The following is a 19,902-nucleotide window of genomic DNA, read 5'->3' as shown; positions in this document are numbered from 1 at the left end:
TTTTATGCTTTGCCCCGACACGGAAATTATTTATCAAACAAAATGGAAAATGTTACACTTGTTAGGCAACCATTTTCCTTTAGGCTTGATGTTCACGAGTTTACAATTTGCCAGTTTGTCTCCACATTGCAGTAATGGACAGTTCTTACTTAGCAAATGGACATGTATAGATACTATCTAATTAAATTAAGATAAAGATAAGCAATTTTAACATGCTATATAAAATACAGAACAACTAGAAATCATCAAAACACTGGCAACACACTGTTAAAAGACAAAGTACAGCATAATGGACTTTTGATTTTTTCTGTACAACAAAACAAAACAACTATATATCCGTGGTATATCCTAAAAGAAAAGAAGAAAGGAAAGCAACTGAATGGAATTAGGAATTTAGCGAACTTCAGAATCTGAGGCATGGCCTGATCGCCGCCTTCCACTTGGGCCAAGAACGGGTTGTAGCCTCATGTCTGACCTTGTCCGTAGGTTTCGTCGCGCTGTCTCTAGTTGAGGTGGCAATTTGCCCTTTTGTTTGTCACCTAGAAAAATAAAATTAAGCCGAGAAAACAAAATCAGCAAATTTGGTTTTCCACTTTTCCTGATGTAAAATAATGATGCTTAGCTCAGTTCTGTTTTAACATGTCTCATTTATTAGCTAATTAATTAGTTATTTACCAGCTTTTTTTTTTTTTTTTTTTGGGCTCTGGTATATTATTTCCGTAGATAAAAGTTGTTTCCACTACGTCTATTACTGTGTAACTAATTTCCTGTACCAGTTAGTACACATACCGGACCTGTGCAGAAAAAAAACGAGAGAGATATTTATACAATACCAATTTGTTTGATTTTCTTCCCATCCACCTTCTTCACAGTTCTCTTATTTTTCTCTGGAATAGTCGCCGGCACAGATCGCACTGAGAAATTTGCGATAGAGAACGTGTCATCATGCGACAGAGGCGGAGCAAACCCATTCTCATCTCCATAGAAAGAGGTGCCTTCACTCTCTGATTCAGTGCTCTTCTCCTTGTTACCGACATTCATTCTCTCTCTCTCTATGACTTTGTATATGTACATCTGGAAAGGCACTTCAGTTACTAGAGTGCGACCCTCTTTCCCTTGCAAAGTCAAGTTCCGCCTTAAAATGCTCGTCTCTATGTCGCAGTACTCGGTTGGTGGTACTGGTGAGTCAGGTTGGCCGTGGTCAGGGTTCAGCACCAAGAACCGTTTTATGTACCGGAGAATGCGACAAATGGAGGAGAAGGTTGGCCTATGTGCCGGATCATGTTGCCAACATTTCTTTGTTAACACAGTGAGGTATTTAGGTGATTGAAACGGAAATAGAGGTCTCTCAGTGGCCCGAATATTTTTGCTCATTTTATCCCCATGCAAATGGTTATCTTCAAACGGTACTTTACCAGTTAGTAATTCGAAACAAATCATGGAGAAGCTGTACACATCGGCCTTCTCGGTGCATCTAATGTCAGCACTAGCATTTTCCTGTGACAAAACCTCTGGAGCATACCAAATGCATGAGTTTGCATTTAGGGGATTTGCCGAACCTGATAACCCAAAACCCTTAACTTTCACGTGCAAGTACCCTTCTGGTGAAGCGCTTCTAGGCTTGACCAGTATGTTAGCAGGATTCAAGTCTCCATGATATATCTTCTTTGAGTGCAAATACTCCATCCCGCGTGCAATTTGGAGCATTATATCGACCGCCACTATGAGGGGAAAAGGTAGTCGCCTATTCGGGCTACATAGCTCCTTAATGTAACTCAACAAATCCTTCTTCATCAGCTCTGCTAAAATAAAGCACTCTTTCTTCTCCTCTTCATAAAAGGTATACATGTAGTGTAGCACATTTGGGTGGTTAATGGATGATAAAATGGAGATTTCTTGAATTAACGGGTCTAGCTCTCCGAACACATGCTTAACTGCGAAGTTTGCACCGTACCACTGGGCTTCTTTCATTTGGCTGTCGGTACCAAGCCGTCTCCTTACTTGGTACTCGTTTAGTAAAACTGTTGCTTGGTGGGTTTTTCCTTTCGGGCCAAGCAAGACATCGGCCAGACGAGCTTGTTGTTTTGTAATTGGTTTTGATTGGTTCTGTTTATTTTCTTCTATTACTTGAGAGAGGAGCCACATGTCCTCCTTCCATGCAGTCTCCATTCTCTTGCAGAGATCCTCTGTAGCCAAACAGAGCTTGCCAAATCTGCGGTTGGTAGGTGGAATGAAAGTTCAGCATAGATGATATTAATCATAAATCCACTAAAAAGTAAAATAATTCAACTACAATACAACAATTTGTAGGTACTTGTGAGATATTTTGAACCAAAATCCATTAACAGTATCATATACAAGAATTTTCTGAAATAAATATAGACAATTAACTAATAAATTGAATGTGAAAAGCATTTTATTGAACCTGTACTGAAAAAGTTTTTTATCCAGCAATTCTGTGTCGTATTTCTTCCTGAAAAGCACCTTTTTCAGAGTAATCTCCTTTCCGTCACACCCAGAGAACTCTCCTGCATATTCAATCGCCTCGAGTGCCACCGGCAAACACCACAGCAAATTATGCAGGTGCACTTCCACACAATCCATGTTACCGACAAGTGCAACTGCCTTGGCCCACCAGTCCCTGCCAGGCTCCAAGCATAATTTTATATATGCCTCAGCCTCTTTAAATATACGATTCAACTCCCTCAAGGGGTTTTCTAGGGTTTTCCACTTGGTATGTTTCTCTTCGAAGCGGAGGTGGGCCCGCATCTCAGTGGAGACCGAGTCAAATGCTAGGGATAGCATGTCAGCAAGGAGGCGACATTGACGGTTGTTGAATTGAATCTCATCTTGGAACAACATGAGGGTCTTGATACCTCCTAGGGTTTCACCGATATGACGAAGCTGTTCCATCCTCAAAATGTGTGAACTTTTGAGGATGGAGATTTGAATGGTTTCTCTTTTGGCGCTCCTTTGCTTTTCTCTGATATCAGGTCTAAATGATTTTGTTCTACTTGAACAACTTACAGTTCTGCTATGAAGAGAATAAACAAGGTTCCTTTATGATTGGTTCATGCGCCTGATGATAAATAAATAAGATTCAATTAGACACTACACTTTAAAAGTTTTCTTCAAGAAATAACAAAGTAACTTCAAGAAATTTACCTTGGCTGCATCAGTCAAGTTTTTCAAAAAAAAAAACTTCAAGAAATTTGACTTTCATTGATATAACAAAGCTGATGGAAGATAATAATTAAGTTTCATTAAAATTGATGAAATTTAATTTCATTGACTGAATATAACATGAATATCAATTATAAAACACGAACAACTTTGAAAATGATGGATAATATCTCATATCGATAGAATACAAAGAAGCAAACTTGCATTTCAATTGCTCAAAGGCACTCAGAAAAAAAAAAAATCATAGAGGAACTCTTTAAAATTGAACAAAAACCTTGTTGAGCCCTTCATCTAACTGCACTACAGTTGAAAATTATGCAAATTAAGATAATGTGTCATACCGTTCTAAATCTGATACGCTCCGATTGAACCTTGTCAGAGCCCAAAAAGCCAAATTGTTGAAGATAGGATTTTATTTGAACACACAAAAAAGATAGAAAAGGAAAATTCCAATGAATTGGTATTGGTATACTATGATACGAGAAACATGGAACTTCCAAGAGAAATTTGGTTGGAGGAAGGCCAGGATCTATATTTAGTCAAAAGAGAGGTTTATAGGAGAGATACAACTAATCTAAAAGAGGGTTTGATAGAGAGAGAACGCACCTGATTGCCTAATTGGTAACAACTCGTTTTCTCTCTTGCGTTTCCTTGTTGTGAAGTTTTTTACAAGCAAATAAATGTAACCCCCACGACTCGGTTCGGTTGCTATTGTGGCGGTTTTTGTATTTTAATTTACTCGAGGGTATTTTGGTCCAGTAGTTTTCTGAGATATCGACAGAATAGTTTGCCTTCATGCAGCGTAAATGTCATATTGACTATATTATAGATACGCTGTATGAAATTAAAACTGCACTGTCAATTCATTATCCTCTATTTGGCGTTGAAACTCGAAAGACTTGAAATTTGGAAATTAAGAACGCGTTCTGTTGCAGTTTCGCTCTTTGTTAAAATGACCGATGGTCTAGTTGAACCGGACAAACTGGGTCTGTATTTGAACCGGTAAAAATCAAAATAAACCGGCCGGTTTAACAAAACATGTTGAACCTATTTGTTTGGGAGTTAGAAGCCTTTTTCAATTTTTTTTTTCTTCAGTCACGTTTTCAAATTGATCATTGATGATGACTATCCAGTAATTTCAAGTATTGTTAACTTCAACAAAACTTAACTTTAAAATCTATCAGAATGATTTTAAATAATGAATTTAAACAATTGAAACTCATATACCTTACAAGTAATGCATCTAGCCATCTACATGTGAATAATTTAAATTTTCGAACTAATTTAGTATAAAGTCACATGGTCAAAATTATATAGTTTATAAATCAATTTTAATGCATTCAACGGTTTGAATTTGTATGTAGACACATCACTTGTAATGTAAATGAATTTCAATAGTTTGAATTTGTCACTTGAAATCAATCCGATAAATTTTAGAGTTAAGTTAAAAAAAAACTTGTAAACTTAAAAACACCTTAGTTGCACTGTATAAATTTAGTTGTGAGATTTTTACTTCATGATTAGTTGGCAGTTACCAACTAAATAAATTTATTAAAAAAATAGTGCTAAAACCTTAAAAATGAAAATGCTCTTATAAGTTTTTATTTATTTATTAAAGGACTGTACACTCCAATATATTTTAGATGTTATTTTTAAAAATTGAACTCGCTTTTTTTTTTTAAAAAAAAAGAGACAAAAATTCATGCCACTACATCAAATCTGCATTTCAAATGAAATACATCTATCTTTCCACAATATCCAACATTTGACGATCAAAATGCAATTTTATTATAATATCAGTATTCACAAAGTTTACATTTTATCACCAAACATCTTCATGGGGGCGGATCCATAGAGATTCAAAAATAGATAAGTATCTACTGTTGGATTTAAAATGTTTTTTTTTTGTTCAATACAATTTTACCCAATATACCTACCTCCAGCAGAATGTCTAATCCTGATTCAGGAAAAAACTAAAAACCAAGGCCCAGTAATCAGAGATATAATTAGAACTTCGGCCTAGTCTCTATTCGACAACATTAAATGGCTCAATTTCAGCGAAGGAAGGAAAAATGACTAGAGAAGTTAACTGCACGAAGTTTATTATTTCTGTGTGTTCATTTATAGATGCCGCATCTATACAAAATTGAATTCTTATTATTTTGCATGCATTTAGGGAAACTTAGAAGGCAATATTAAAGTTCAGACCACCTTTATTTGTTTTACTTTTTTATTTGAGTATTTAATTATCGGTTTTGCTTTTTATTTAGTATCTGATTAGTTAATGAGTTTGAATATAATTATGTTCTATTTTGATGGAAATTCAAAAATTAGCGAGAGGTTAATTCACTTTGAATCAGGATGCAATTGAAATCTAAAAAGCCTTGACAAATGTTTTAAAAATAAATGATGATGAGTTGCTTCAATGTGTCATTTTCCGTTGATAGTGTGGCTGTCGGACAGGCAATTCTGCGCTTGGGACAGAAAATTCGAGTTGTAGTGAAACACAAGCTTTAGAAATAAAACCAAATGTTGAGTCATTGGTAAAAAATCATCAGGTAATTTTAATATATAGGTATAATTACGCTTTACAATCAGGAGTGACCTATAATTAAGGAACATATAAAACTAACTAATTTGTATAACAGTAGTTAGTGTGAAAGGTATAAACACGGTCGGATCGCGGAAGTCGGTACCAAAGGATTCTACAAGGAAAAATGTAAATAATAACAAGAGGCACTTAGATTTCTAGTTTACGAGAACATAGTAGGTTTGATGGGCTTCAAAACTGTCTAATTTGTTTTAAAATTTATTCACACAATAGCGAGTGTGCACAAATAGTAAAGCAGAGAGTAAACCATTTTAGAAAGAGAGAAATGGATTGTATTTCATTAATTGTGTCCTTACAAGTATGTCTCTATCAGAGCGTAAAACATTTTAGAAAGAGAGTAAAACATTTTAGAATACAAATGCTAATTATTATTGCTAATCTAACAGTATCTGTTATAACAAACTATTAAGCCTAACTAATTAACAATCTCTTAAGACTAACTAACTAACAAACTCTCATTTAGTTTACAATTATAGCTCCAGTAGCTTGTAGACCGTATGTGTCCAGGTTGTTCCTATTGAGCGCCCGGATAATATGCGCGCTCAGAGTCCTTAGTCCTTACGAACATAATAAATCGAAATTTGATCATGACTGCAATTACCATCAGTGAAAAACATCTTTATATTGAATGGTTCAGTGCAGAGACAGAACCAGACTTTCGAATTATAAAGGTCAAACACACAATAAAGATTCATCATACAAAATTTTCCTATGAAGAATATTGACAATCAATTTTACATTATGATCACATTTTACTCTAAATTATATTAAAAATTATATATAAATATAAAAAAAATTAAAAAAAAATATGGAAGCAGCTAACAGTTCTCCAAAAATCCCCGGAGATTTTCAACTAATTCTGTAAACATCAATACTAAATCCTGTAAACATAAATACTAAATCCTGTAAACTAATTCAACAAATAATGTAAATATAAAAACGCGTGAAAGCTGTTAAAAACGCGTGACAGCTGTTGAAAATGCATGACAGCTGTTGGGGACCACCTTCTGTGAACATACACATAATATCCTGTAAACATATACATATTATCCTGTAAACATACACATATTATCCTGTAAACATACACATATTATTCTCCATTTCAAACACAAAGGAGAGGACCTAAAAAAAAACAATTTCCGTTACAAGATGAAGCGAACCGAATGAAACAGGGATTGCATCAAAAAAAAGGAGAAAAAAAAGGGAGAAGAAGAAGAAGCACCACAAAAAAAAAACTTGGTTATGGCTTCAGAATTTATGAATTTATTTACAAAACTAAAACATAACTAATGAAGTCTAGAACTTCATACTCCTGACTGTATAGCAGGTAATGGTTCAATCGGAAATAGCTCTCCGATCTCCCCGAAAAACCCGTCCCGGTGCCACCCGTCTCGACACCAATCCGATCCAAAGACCTCCTCATCCAGACCTTTAAAATCATCTGGTGAGAATTCAAACCGCACCGTCTCTTCAAATGTACCCGGATCCGTTAACCCGAATTCCATCAGACCATCCTGATAGAACTCAGATGGCAAGGGCTCATTCATCAATTCCTCCTTTCCTTCTTCCTGCGGTGACTGCACGGGCATGGTATTTGGAACGAGAGAGGCCGGGAAATTGGTGATTGCACCTGGACCACGGAGCCGGAGCGCAGCGGCATCGTAGACCAATGCAGCCTCCTCAGCAGTGTTGAAGGTCCCGAGCCATACGCGGACCCCACGTGTCGGGTCACGGATCTCTGCTGCATATTTACCCCATGGCCGTCGCCTTACACCTCGGTACCTATATAATTTTTTTTTTGAAGGTTGTCGACAATTTGTTGGCAATGAAATATATTTAAGATAGAATAAGATATAATTTAGTGGGTGATAAAAAATATTGTTCATTTTTTTCTCCTACTTTGGAATAAATCAATAAACTCTATCTTCATCTTTTGGCATTTTCTTTGAATTTATAAACTTTAATTCCTAATTAGTTGCTCTGGCGCCAGTACTTCAAATTACGGAAACTAAAACAAGTATGCATGCAATTCAATTCATTGGAACATACTTTGTTGAAGAGGGTGCCTTCTTTGTACCATTAGCGGTCTTCCTACTGTTACCGGGTTTCGGGGCTGAGCAGGATCCCGCTCCAGGTTCAACATCTCTAACAACCCGTGTAACCCTTCGGCCTGGTAACTGTTCAGCCGTTTCATCACCCGATGACTCAGTCGCATCAGGATCGTTCCAGTGAATTCGCAGAGTTCTCGATTTCGGCATGGTGATATATATAAATTAAGAGCAACAATAGTTTCTCTGTTTACTATATTATAGAAACTGTTGGAAGGGGTTAGAGACTAGAGAGAGAAAAGAGGAACCTAGAGAAGGGATAAAAGAGAAGATGAGGTTTTGTTCAGGGTTTAGGCTTGTGGAGGAAATGAGGATCTTTTGTGGGGTTTTGGATTTATATAGGGATTTAATCTCACACACCTACAGAGAAATTAATATTGCCATTTTATTGGGGCTCATAGGATCACACACAAGATGGTCTGATTGGGAGGTATGCTCAGTGAAATATTTTATATAAATTTTCTCTTTACTTTGTTGGATAGCTTTAATTAGTTTACCCTTTATCTGAGGTTGTTGTCTGGTTTAAGTTGATTGAGATTCTTGGAAGAAAAATATATATTTAACTTGTGTAGACTAACCATCCTTTTTTTTTTTTTGTGTTTCAAGATAGTTTACAGTAGAGCACTTGGCTATTTGTTTTTGGAGAAAATTTAATTTCAGAAAAATAATAAAACATTGTCATATAATCCATATTTTTTAGTTGAAAATGGTACTTGTCAGGGACTATATAATTGTCGGTTGCGGAACTTATCCAAAGCCCTTTGGATTATCTTCGTCCAAAGAAGTTGATATAGTAAAAAGTATTTTCATTTTTACATAATATTGTACACAAATAAGGAATTCAATCGCTCTTCTGAAATTTAAATCCAACATGTTGTTGTATATTTGATATCTCAATTTTTCGTACAAATGGAGGCATCCATTGTTCTTTTTTTGATATGCAGTATATAGCAATTTAATTTCGTTTTTAATAACTTTGTTGTATGATTATGAAGATTTCTTCTATTATAGATAAATTTAATTACTAATAATGTAATTATTAATTACAAAGATTAATTTATTTATAATAGAAAAAATTGTAATATCGTATAAAAAATCTATTAACTCATGAAACTAAAATGGTTATTTACCGATATTTTTATGAAGCAGCGTTATTACTTATATTAAACTATGTTATTTTCAATTTTATATTTTAAACAAACTAATTGATTCCATCTTGCTAGTATGAAATATAACATTTAAAATGATAATGGAGGCTTCTATTTTTAAGTAATGGAGAAAAACTTTACTGCTTCATTAAAGAGCAATTAATTTGCAGTATGAATCGATTAGCATCACACGGTGTTTATCACTCTTTGAACAAAGATGGTCCAAAGAACTTCGGACAAGTTCCGCACCCATAATTGTCATGTTGGTATATATTTTTCCAATAATGTCATGCAATTGTATATAGGAAGCTGATATGAGTACCCGCGCTATAGTATCCGTACAGTACCCGCATTTAAACTGTCATAACTGCTTGTGGGGACCAAACTGCCATAATTGCCCTTCAGATCTGTAACTTTTCTTTTAATATTAATAGTCAAATCTTGAAGTATGTAGTCCAAAGAACACAAGTATTTATATCTATATAGTAAACAATGTGAATGATAAATTAATTATTTTTAAATAATCGTACCCACACTTTTTTTTGAAATTTATGATGTCGTACTTGCATCTAAACTGCCATAATTACTTGTGGGGACCGCAACTGTTCCAGTTCTGTAACTTTATTTTAAAATATTAATAGTCAAATCTTGAAGTATATAGTTCAACAAACACAAGTATTTATATCTATATAGTAAACAATGTAAATGATAAATTAATTATTTTTAAATAATCGTACCCGCACCTTTTTTTGAAATTTCTGACGTCGTACCCGTACCTAAACTGTCATAATTGCTTGTGGGGACCGCAATCGTTTCAGATCTATAACTTTTTTTTAATATTAATAGTCAAATCTTGAAGTATATAGTTCAAAAAACACAAGTATTTATATTTATATAGTAAACAATGCTGTAATTTTTACATAACTACTTGTGGGGACCTAAACTGCCATAATGTTGTAATTGGATCCCTCCTCTTTTTACATATGACACTGAAAATATTAATATCTAAGTATTGAAAGTATTTATATTTATGCACTGAAGTATTAATTTTTATGAGGTCAACTATTTTTGTTAGAGAAATGTTGACGCTAAATTAGTGCCGAGGCTTTGAAAGGGTGCTGCTGGGATTTTAGAATAATAATTAGTTGAGACTATATAATATTTTTTTAGAATAATAATTAGTGGACACAATATAATTAGTGAGAACCATAATACATTATTCCTCTAAATGCAGTTACTGTAGCGCGGGTACTGTGCAGGTACTATAGCACGAGTACAGAAATGATTATTCTTGTATATATGGTAGGCTGAATCTTAATTTTTTTTTTTACTTATTAAACTCACGCACCTGGCTATGGATAAGCAATGTTATACTTGAAGCAGTTAACTTGCTTTATAGTTAAAGCAGTTAATTACCTTTTTTTTTTTTTTCAAGACTTATAGGTAGTATATATATAAAAAGTATGTTATTTAGGGTAGACAAAAATAACAATTTGGCTTGTGCAATTGTAGCTTAATATTTGTTTGAATAATTTGAGATTTACATATTGTAAGGAGTTCGACCGGTGTAATCAATATACATATTTCTAATGTAGCTTTTGATTTAGTGACAAATAGCAACACAAAGGTCATGAATTTAAAATTCGGATGAAAAGTTCTTTATGAACAATTAAACGGAAAATGATAAGCTTGACATCCATCTTTCTATGTTTTAAAAAAAAAAAAAAAAATCAGTGATCCAATCCAAAGTGGAATTTATGCTCAGTGTTGAGCATTTATGAACTTCCAAATTATTAACAGAGATTACAAGCAACACAAATAACTTCAAACTCTTATATTTAAATTTATTTGGACCATTAATTTTAGAAAATTTTAAGAGCCAATCTTTGATTTAATGACTAACGCAAATCATGTCGTGAATCCAAAATTCTACTAGAAAATTCTTTATAAATATAGAAAGTTAGAAAGTCTGACATTCATCTTTTTAGCTCAGAAAAAATTTAGAAGCATTTTTTTTTTCTTAGCCTTTTGAGCTTGCCTAAAGTACAATCTCAAATTTGAAGGGTTTTTTTTTTTCTTTTTCTGGCAGCTTTGGGAATTAAAAAAAAAGAAAAGAAAAGGTTTTAGGTTGTAACCATTAGCGCAGAAATTTCTAATCTAAAAGGCAGTAAAAATAGGTATTATTTCTGGGTTTTTCGAATAAACGGTGTATTTAATTTCAACTTCGTTCGTATTCTTCTCTTATTTTTTTATTTTTTTATTAAGGTTGGTCCAATTTTATTCAATGTCTAGGCTTTTAAAATTCATCCAATTTTATTCAATGTCTTTAAAATTCAATGTCTTTATCCAATTTTATTCAATTTTATTCAATGTCTAGGCTTTTAAAATTCATCCAATTTTTTATTAAGGTTGGTCCAATTTTATTCAATGTCTTTATCTGAATTTAAATATGCAACCTCACTTGTGAGAATTCAGTACAGTAATTCAATTAAGGTAGTTACTAGTGGTTGATTTATTAAATGAATCTAACAAGTCGTCAAGTGGACCTATTAAGAATAATCTATTCAAATAGTCGATATTTTACTAGCCATAATAGTAATTTCAATTTTCAGGTGGTTAATTTTTTATACTTCTACCAAGCTTTCAAAAAAAAAAAAAAACTATACTTGTTTCAAGTAGTGTTGTAAAAAACACCCGTTTAGGCCGATTAATCGATCGAATAGTCGTTGGCGGTAACCAAATTGTCATGATTTTTTTCAATTAATCGACTCATTATTCCCAATTAATTGTTTGACGGTACTCTGTCTGTCCGATGATCGCATACTGTTATTTACAACACTGGTTTCAAGTATTGTTAAAATTGTTTAACTTAAGACATAATTGTATCACATTCCTTATCCGCCCGATTAAGATCTACAAATCCACTTAAACATAAAATAAATATTTATTTAATTTTCAGAGAAACTCCGATTAGATCAAATCAGATTGGATTGTTGTCGTACCGAACCATGACGCAATAAATGTCATAAAAAATAATAACCCCTTCTGTAAAGACCAAAAGAATAAGGTAAATTTCACTCGAGGTCACCAAACTTTGTTATTTGTTTCGAATTGACCACTTAAGTTTGATTTGTTTCTTTTTAGTCACTCAATTTTGTTATTTGTTCTAATCAAGTCACTCTATACTTTTTAATCCAAAATCTTAACAGAATATTCTCATTTCGTCTAAAATATTAAGGGAATATACTGATTCCATTCAAAATATTAACATATAATGAGCATATTCCATTCAAACTAGTAACGGAATGAGCATATTCCGTTAGCATTTTGTATAAAAAAATATAGAGGAACTTGATTGGAACAAATAACAAAGTTGAGGAATTTGATTGTGACAAATTAAATTTGAGTGATCAATTCGTGACAAATAACAAAGTTTAGTGACCTATGACAAAATTTACCCAAAATAATATATCTGCAATGCTGCCACGTACTCCGATTAAAGAGGAGTTCACAAAGGAGAAAAAATAATTAAAGTATCTTTAGGGATGCTCAAAGCTCAAGCCTCACAGCCACATGTCAGAATTTTACACTTATAAAATTATTTTAAAGCAATATTGAATAATAGATGAATTGGCTTCAGATTTTGATTTCATAGAAAAAACTAAAATAATTTTTGTTCTTTAGAAATTTTAAAGGAACCGAAAATATTTTTCAATTCATTTAGCTTAGGAATCGAATTTTATGTGGCGTGAGGTGAGCGATACACTGAATCTTAAAGGAATCGTTTTATTTTTTTGGTTTCTCTAGGACTGCACAAAATGTTCGTGAATCGTGACTTGTGACTCGTTTGAGATCAGTTCGGATTCAACTCATCAACAACTTGAATTGAAACTGGCTCGAGTTAATTGACTCGGTTGACTCACGAGTTGAGCTCGGGTTGTCCCCAACTCGCTCATGATCAATTCAAGTTACCATATTTCAGGATTGTTTTGATAATTTGATAATTAATAAACTTAGTTTACGCACTAACAATACTTTTGTACTTCTAATTTTTTTTTTAAAATATTGGTACTCAATTTTAAAACATTGGTTATTGTCGAATAAAAATTCCTCAAACATGTCGTTTATGTTTGAAATAAAAAATAAATACATAACTACCTTATGATAAGAAACTTAAACTTAAATTTTGAGGCGCTAAATGACATATTTTTGCACTGGAACACGGACGTTTCAGGTTGAACAGACATATTGATTGTAGATATTTTTGCAAACTTTTCAAGAAGTTACGCACGCCTGTTTAAAGTTTTGAAAAAAATACATCGACATATCATTGAAAATAACATGAATGATGCACCGTTGTTTTATGTTCTGTTTAATCACGGATCTTGATAGGAGGAGCTAATATGCACAATATGTGGTGGGTGGGAATTGAACTCAAGTTATCCACAATCACAAAATAAGCTTTTATCACTATAATACAAGTAGATATGTGATGATTTATGAGGGTGATGGACTATATAAAATGTTCTATAAACATAAATTTCAATTAAATTTCAGTGTACACAACTAATTTTGAAATCATAAGAGTGAGAAAAGTTGTAGATTTGCCTGTATCATTGCAAAAACATCAATGATGCACTGATGTTTTATGGACTGTTTATTGTATTATTAATTTCTTTTACTAGTTAGTTCACGAGCTACGAGTTGACTGGAGTTATTCACGAGTTGATCTAGTTAATTTTTTAATTCGATTTTTAAATTGATAACTCGAGTTAGCTCATGAGTTCATGAGTTGAGTCCGAATTCCCCAGCTTGTTTGAACTCGATCAGTTGCAACCCTGTCTTTTAGATTTTTAGTAATTCCAAAAGAACTGATTTTTTTTGGTTCATTCTAAATTATTAAAATTTCGAGTAATGATTTCATCCCCCCATTCTAGTCCCCTAACAGTCCTCCTGGCCATTAACTACTTATGGTAACTATCTCCCCCATTCTAGTTAGTCTTTCTAATTGTTTTGACCCCTCTTTATAACAGTCCTCATGGCCATTAACTACTTATGGTAACTATCTCCCCCATTCTAGTTAGTCTTTCTAATTGTTTTGACCCCTCTTTCTCTACCGATAAAAAAAAAAAATTGCACTCTTCACGGTCTTCACAGCCTTCGCCTCTTCTCTTTCTCGACATGGTGCACCGTTGAGATCCGGTGAGGAGAGCATGGTGCACCGTCGAGATTTGGTGGGGAGAGCGTGGTGCACCATTGGAGGGGGTCCATGCTAGCCCAGCGAAGGTTGTCAGAGTGCAAGATATGAATACTTCATTAGTTAGATATGAATATTTCATTGGTTGGATATGCATACTTCATGTTGTTAGATATAAATACTTCATATCTACATTAATTAGTTATAAATACTTCATTATTTGTTAGATATGAATACTTTACACCTTCAATATGAGTAGTGTTAATGTCAGGTATGAATACTTACTATAAAAAAAGATTTTAAGTGAATTGAAGAGGTCTTGGAGATGTTCCAGAAGAGGTGTCTAATTTTAAATTGTATAAATTATTTCTTATATGTATGAATACTTCATTAATTAGATATGAATACTTTATGTTGTCAACATATGAGTACTTTATTTGTTAGATATAAATACTTCATTATTTAGATATGAATACTTCATTGTATAGATTCGCTGTAGTGGTCCCCAATCTTAGCAAATGTCGCTTTCAGACGGTTGCGGTCCCTAATCCAGGCTGTCAGACGTCGTCAGCGGCCCCCCTGGTCGTTATTGGTCTCCAAGATTAACGGTCACCTCCAGTTTGTGTTTACATATGACGAATATTATAGATAATAAGTATGAATACTATATATTTCGACGATGAATAAAATCGCGTTAATCTTGCTCAGTGGCAGTAGTTACCACGTGCACATTAGTTAGTGGTCCCCTGTTGTACTTTTATTTTGTCTTTTAGTGCGATGACAGATAGGGGGCTGAATGAGAATTACTGTTAATCGTTCCCTAAAATTTCATAGAATCTGTCCATTATTATATATTACTTTTATGTTAGTTCTATAAATAAAAATTCTGCTCAAAGGCTCAAAGCAGACTTTTTTTTTTATATTAAAATGAACTGAAAGAGGAAAAATACAAAAGAATGAATGGGATGCGACTAACCGACATGAGCACAGGCTCAACCACCGACGGCGGACCCGCAGTGAACCGATGCAGATGCGACGCGTGGGGGGAGACACGACGTGCACCGCATTGGATATTGTGTGGGAGGTGGTGCGTTGGCCGTGCCCTCTGCTGCCTTCTCACGTGATCTGATTCATGTCTCCTCCCTGTGATGTGATTTTCTGTGTCTGGTGGGGAGAAGCTATACGGTGTGGCATGTTATAATAATTAATAACCTGCCTTTTGAAGATGTCCAAATTATATTTGGAAAATGATTTATTTTGTTGTAGCTGTAAAATTATAATTATATTTCTTTTTAATTTTTTAAAAACAGATATAGATTATATATTAGTTGAATACATAGACAAATACATATCAAATCGGATATTTATTAAAATGATATTAAAATATTAAAATAAATACTGAAGTTCATACTATTTATCTAATTATAATGGTGAATAATAATATTGTACCATTATTTCATTTTATTTAATATAAAGAAGGTGATGGAAACGATATATATATATCTTTTTATAACTTTAGAAACTAAATTAATATATTTTTTTTTTCTATTTGCTATGAAAAGAACCTTTGCAGTTCCATTGGATGCTTTATGAATATTTACAATTTTTTGGGTGCTTTCGACACAAGGGACTATATTGTTCATATATTCATAAGAATTGAATGCTTTATATTAGGCCAGGTGGAGCAAGGAATAAAATCCTCTTTCAAGGGGCTTAAATGAAAATTTGGGTTCTGTTTGGGCCTGATTTGCTATGGGCCTCAAAATCTTCAGGGCCTGATTTGTAATATACACTCACTATACTCCAATTATACCAATGTTTTTTTTTTTTTTTGCCCCTGGGCAATTTTACCAATCTTACTCTTTAATTATGAATATATTGTTTCGCTGCTAAAATTTGAAACTCAATTTTTATGTCATGAAAAAAGATTAGATTTTTCTTATTTAGATTTTTATTTGACGGGAAGACTTCGAATATTTTTTTTTCTTAATATTATACAAACCTACACGATACAATAAATACTGATTTTCAATAAACAAAACCTAAATTAGGTAAATAAAGCTTCTCTTGCTATATATTTTTATCAACCAGTGCAATTCCATGTTAATGTGTTTTCGCATTTCTAAAGGTGGTTTTGTAGTTGTTATATTGCAGTAATTGTTTTTTGTTTTGTGTCTAAAGACAAATCACAATATTTTTCTTGGATATTGCACAAACTATGATATCCTTGACTGATTTCATACACCATCACACATGTTTTCTATATCACCACGGTGTAGTGGAGCAATTAACTAAATTTCTCTATTTTGTCGGATCAAGGTGTAAATTTCTCTTTAAAGTGGGTCGATTAAAATTATTTTATCATTATTTAAAATTCTTCAACTTACTATTAAATATTTAATAGAGTAGGGTTAAAATACACCATTGAATTAATGTACTCCAACTATATCTCACATCTCTATTTTTATTTTTAAAGTCCAATTAGTCGATTCGAACTGTTTAACATGATATCCATATTAAAATGTATTTAGAAACTAAAATTTTATATTTTTCAGAAATTTTTTACTATTTTTTTAGATAAATACAAAATCATTGTTTTTGAATGACACAGAAGCAGTAATTTTGTTGATCTCCATGCACATTTTAATAGAGAGATCATGTCAAATAATTCTAATCGAATGTTTAAACTGTTAGAGAAAAAAAAATAAAAGATGTGGGAATTGAAATATGATTGAGACACAAAACCAATAATGCATTTTAATCGACCATTTTTATTAATACCCCCTCAAAAAAAGGAAATTTAAAAATTGCCTCTGTGTTTTTTTTTTTTTTTTTTTTTCAAAACTGCCCCGACCGCTGGGCTCATGGGCGGCCCAAAATACCAAGCAGACCGCCCCCTACAGGGGCGAGCCACACCCCTACCAGACCGCCCCTGTAGGGGAGGGCCACACCTCTAGCAGACCGCCTGTGGTCCGGGTGGTCCTTTTTTTTTTTTTTTTTTTGAGAGAGATCTTAATATTTTGATTTAAATAATTTTATGAAGAAAAAATTTCCTTGTTTATAGTGTATGCCAAAAAATAAGACATTTGGTATATTTATGTAGTGATGTCCTAACTCTTTATAACTTTGATTTGGTTTGTCAGTTGGATATCATAAGTTTAAAGATAACACTAATTAAGGATTTGGCCTTGATTCAAAAATTTCTAAGCTCTGACAACTTGTTGATCTTTTTCTCTTTATTTCTGGTACTAAAACAGTAGTTTAGAGCTACTAAAATATGAACAAACCTCAAATTAGATCTCTGTCCATGCACAATGCACCCTAGACTGACATCTGGTATGATACCAAGTCCAAACTCAGCAGCCAATCACTAAACAAAGGCCACTGGTATAGTGCAATGCACTAAAAACATCAAATTTGATCTCTTTTGGTAAATCAGTAAGTCTGGACTGATACAGGAACCAAACTACAAAAGTGATTACACCAGCATGTAGAACATTCAAAAATACACAGAATTGATACAAATTTTAATTTATATGGATTTTTCGACAATTAGTTATGAATTTCCAAAGTTTGACTTTTGAAAAACTTTAAACAACCATAACTTTGGCTAGAAAGTCAGATTTGTGCGTATAAACACTTTTTGGAAATGAGGGGACGAGACGGATCCGAATATTGTCTGGGGGTTTCCCCCAAGCATCCGGAGCATCAGAATTTCAAACAAATTATCGTTTAGTGCCTCAAAAATTCAGTTTAAGTTTTCGTTCAACAGTAGACGTACAACGATCGGTATTTTGTTTAGTGAAAAGCCTAAGATTATTCAAGAATTATTCATATAATTATTTTAAAATGCATTTACTATTTATTGTGTTCGTTTGCCTATCTCCGAGCACATGGTATATGTTGACAATAATTAAATAATCCAATTATTCTCTAAAAAAGAAGAAGTTGACATCATTGAAGCAATTTAACTATATTTCCTTGTGTATATTTGAATAAAATAAATGATTAAGAATCAATATCAAGTCCTTAATTAATGTTATCTTTAGACTTGTGATATCCAACTGACAAATCAAATCAAAGTTATAAAGAGTTACGACATCACTGTATAAATATATCAAATGTCTTATTTTTTTAGCATACACTCTAAACAAGAAAATTTTTTCTTCATAAAATTATTTAAATCAAAATATTAAGATCTCTTGTTTGCTTACAAAAGTATGCTACAAAGTTTCAGGTACAGCTATCTGTACCAGTTTAAACCTTGAATCTACTCTCGTCTAAGATTGCAAGTGCACAATCCTATCCGTATAGTATAATAAGATATCGATCCTCAGGGATGGTATAATTCGACTCTAAATTCTTACTAATCTGAGTTAGGTACTAGAAGTGTGAAAAGTTGGGTTTGGTTTGTTTATATTTCCTAATTTCGAGTGACAATTCAATTAACAGTAAATGAAAGCAATTAAAGGTTTTGGTTTTGAACAATGATAAAAGGCGCTCCCAGGGTTTCAGGTTTCATCCCAAACTTTGCCCTCTCTGGACCTATCATCCGACTCGCATCATCTCTGATGCGACCCGTTTGATGCGACTCGCATCATTTCTGATGAGGGTCGCATGGTCCTCGAGCAGAGCTGACATGTGTTCGTATCTAAGTTGATTTCTTGTGCGAGGCTTCAACATGTAACTCTCACCTACTGGTATCTGACCTAAATTGATTGTCTGGTTTGCTAGAAGTATCCACAACCTTTCGATAATGGAAAGTTCACCTCTCGGCTACTATTGATCTTAGATCTACTTCAAATACTCAATCACAATTGCAAGAAACATCAAGGTCAAATTACTAGAAGAGATGCTATAGACATCTAACAGTAGACAATCAAGAATCAATCAAGCAGTCAAAATCAAACAATTAATGAATACTCAAACAAAGAATCACACAAGTTCAAACTTAGATCAAAACAACATGCAACTCAAAGACAAAGTTTAGAGACTACATCCTAACCCTAGGAACTAAAGATCTACTCAAACAGGATAAAAGAAAGCATAAAAGAGGGGAGAAGAGAAGAGATCATGATGAAGCTCGAAGATCCAAGGTGGATTGGAGAGGATCTTGCAATCTTCTCTTCTTCTCCAAGCGATCTCCAATCTCTCTCTTCTTTCTTGATCAACACTCCAATTCTTGAGGTTTTGAATCTTCAAATTCGGAACTCCCTCCCTGGTAGCAGGGGTGGTCTATTTATAGACATTTCAAAACGAGTGCTTCAATTCTGGGCCTTAATTGGGCCTTTGCTGTCTGCTCTGGAAGCTCGCGATGCGACCAGCGTCAGGTCTGATGCTACCCGCATCGACTCTGATGAGGGTCGCGTCAGATGTGATGAGGGTCGCGTGCAGAGTCTCAGAATTCAGTAACTTCCCTGATTTTGCCCGTTTTCTGCAAAATAAGAATGAAATCGCAGCAGTACCACATTCTATGGATATTCAATGTAAAATACGCGATTTGGTGGTTTAAAACGCAGATTTTGGTACAAGAATTGGTCGGAACAATAGATCAAATATGGAGATATCATCTCTCTAAAAAAAAAATGGACTGCTTGGACCACAGGCGGTCTGGTCCCTAGTGGACTGCCCCTGGCTCGGGCGGTCTGCTAGAGG

At 33.6% G+C, this 19,902-nt stretch overlaps 2 protein-coding genes across 2 annotated transcripts; both read right to left on the bottom strand.

The window, feature by feature from the left end:
* Nucleotides 1–204: 204 nt before the first annotated feature.
* On the bottom strand, nucleotides 205–3,760 carry LOC144563160 (light-sensor Protein kinase-like). The gene is made up of 4 exons (XM_078312569.1): nucleotides 3,525–3,760; nucleotides 2,426–3,079; nucleotides 834–2,212; nucleotides 205–539 (listed from the first exon to the last, which is right to left on the bottom strand). Exons 2-4 carry the CDS (start codon nucleotides 2,911–2,913, stop codon nucleotides 394–396), a joined length of 2,013 nt encoding a protein of 670 aa, XP_078168695.1. The 5' UTR covers nucleotides 2,914–3,079; nucleotides 3,525–3,760; the 3' UTR covers nucleotides 205–393.
* A 3,128-nt stretch (nucleotides 3,761–6,888) lies between these two features.
* Nucleotides 6,889–8,274, bottom strand: LOC144563252 (ethylene-responsive transcription factor ERF070-like). Its single transcript, XM_078312694.1, has 2 exons — nucleotides 7,844–8,274; nucleotides 6,889–7,576 (listed from the first exon to the last, which is right to left on the bottom strand). The coding sequence occupies exons 1-2, from the start codon at nucleotides 8,050–8,052 to the stop codon at nucleotides 7,099–7,101; spliced, it is 687 nt and encodes a 228-aa protein (XP_078168820.1). The 5' UTR covers nucleotides 8,053–8,274; the 3' UTR covers nucleotides 6,889–7,098.
* Between the last annotated feature and the right edge of the window lie 11,628 nt (nucleotides 8,275–19,902).

Source organism: Carex rostrata, chromosome 12, assembly GCF_964058835.1.
Source record: "Carex rostrata chromosome 12, lpCarRost1.2, whole genome shotgun sequence".
Taxonomy (NCBI): Eukaryota; Viridiplantae; Streptophyta; class Magnoliopsida; order Poales; family Cyperaceae; genus Carex; species Carex rostrata.
This window is presented reverse-complemented; position numbering and strand designations above follow the sequence as displayed.

Coding starts and splice junctions, on each gene's coding strand:
- LOC144563252 (XM_078312694.1), bottom strand. CDS start 8,052: ATGCCGAAATCGAGAACTCTGCGAATTCACTGGAACGATCCTGATGCG. Junction 7,577..7,843: donor AAGGCACCCTCTTCAACAAA/GTATGTTCCAAT, acceptor AAAATTATATAG/GTACCGAGGTGTAAGGCGAC.
- LOC144563160 (XM_078312569.1), bottom strand. CDS start 2,913: ATGGAACAGCTTCGTCATATCGGTGAAACCCTAGGAGGTATCAAGACC. Junction 2,213..2,425: donor AAAAAACTTTTTCAGTACAG/GTTCAATAAAAT, acceptor TACCAACCGCAG/ATTTGGCAAGCTCTGTTTGG. Junction 540..833: donor GAAGAAAATCAAACAAATTG/GTATTGTATAAA, acceptor TTATTTTTCTAG/GTGACAAACAAAAGGGCAAA.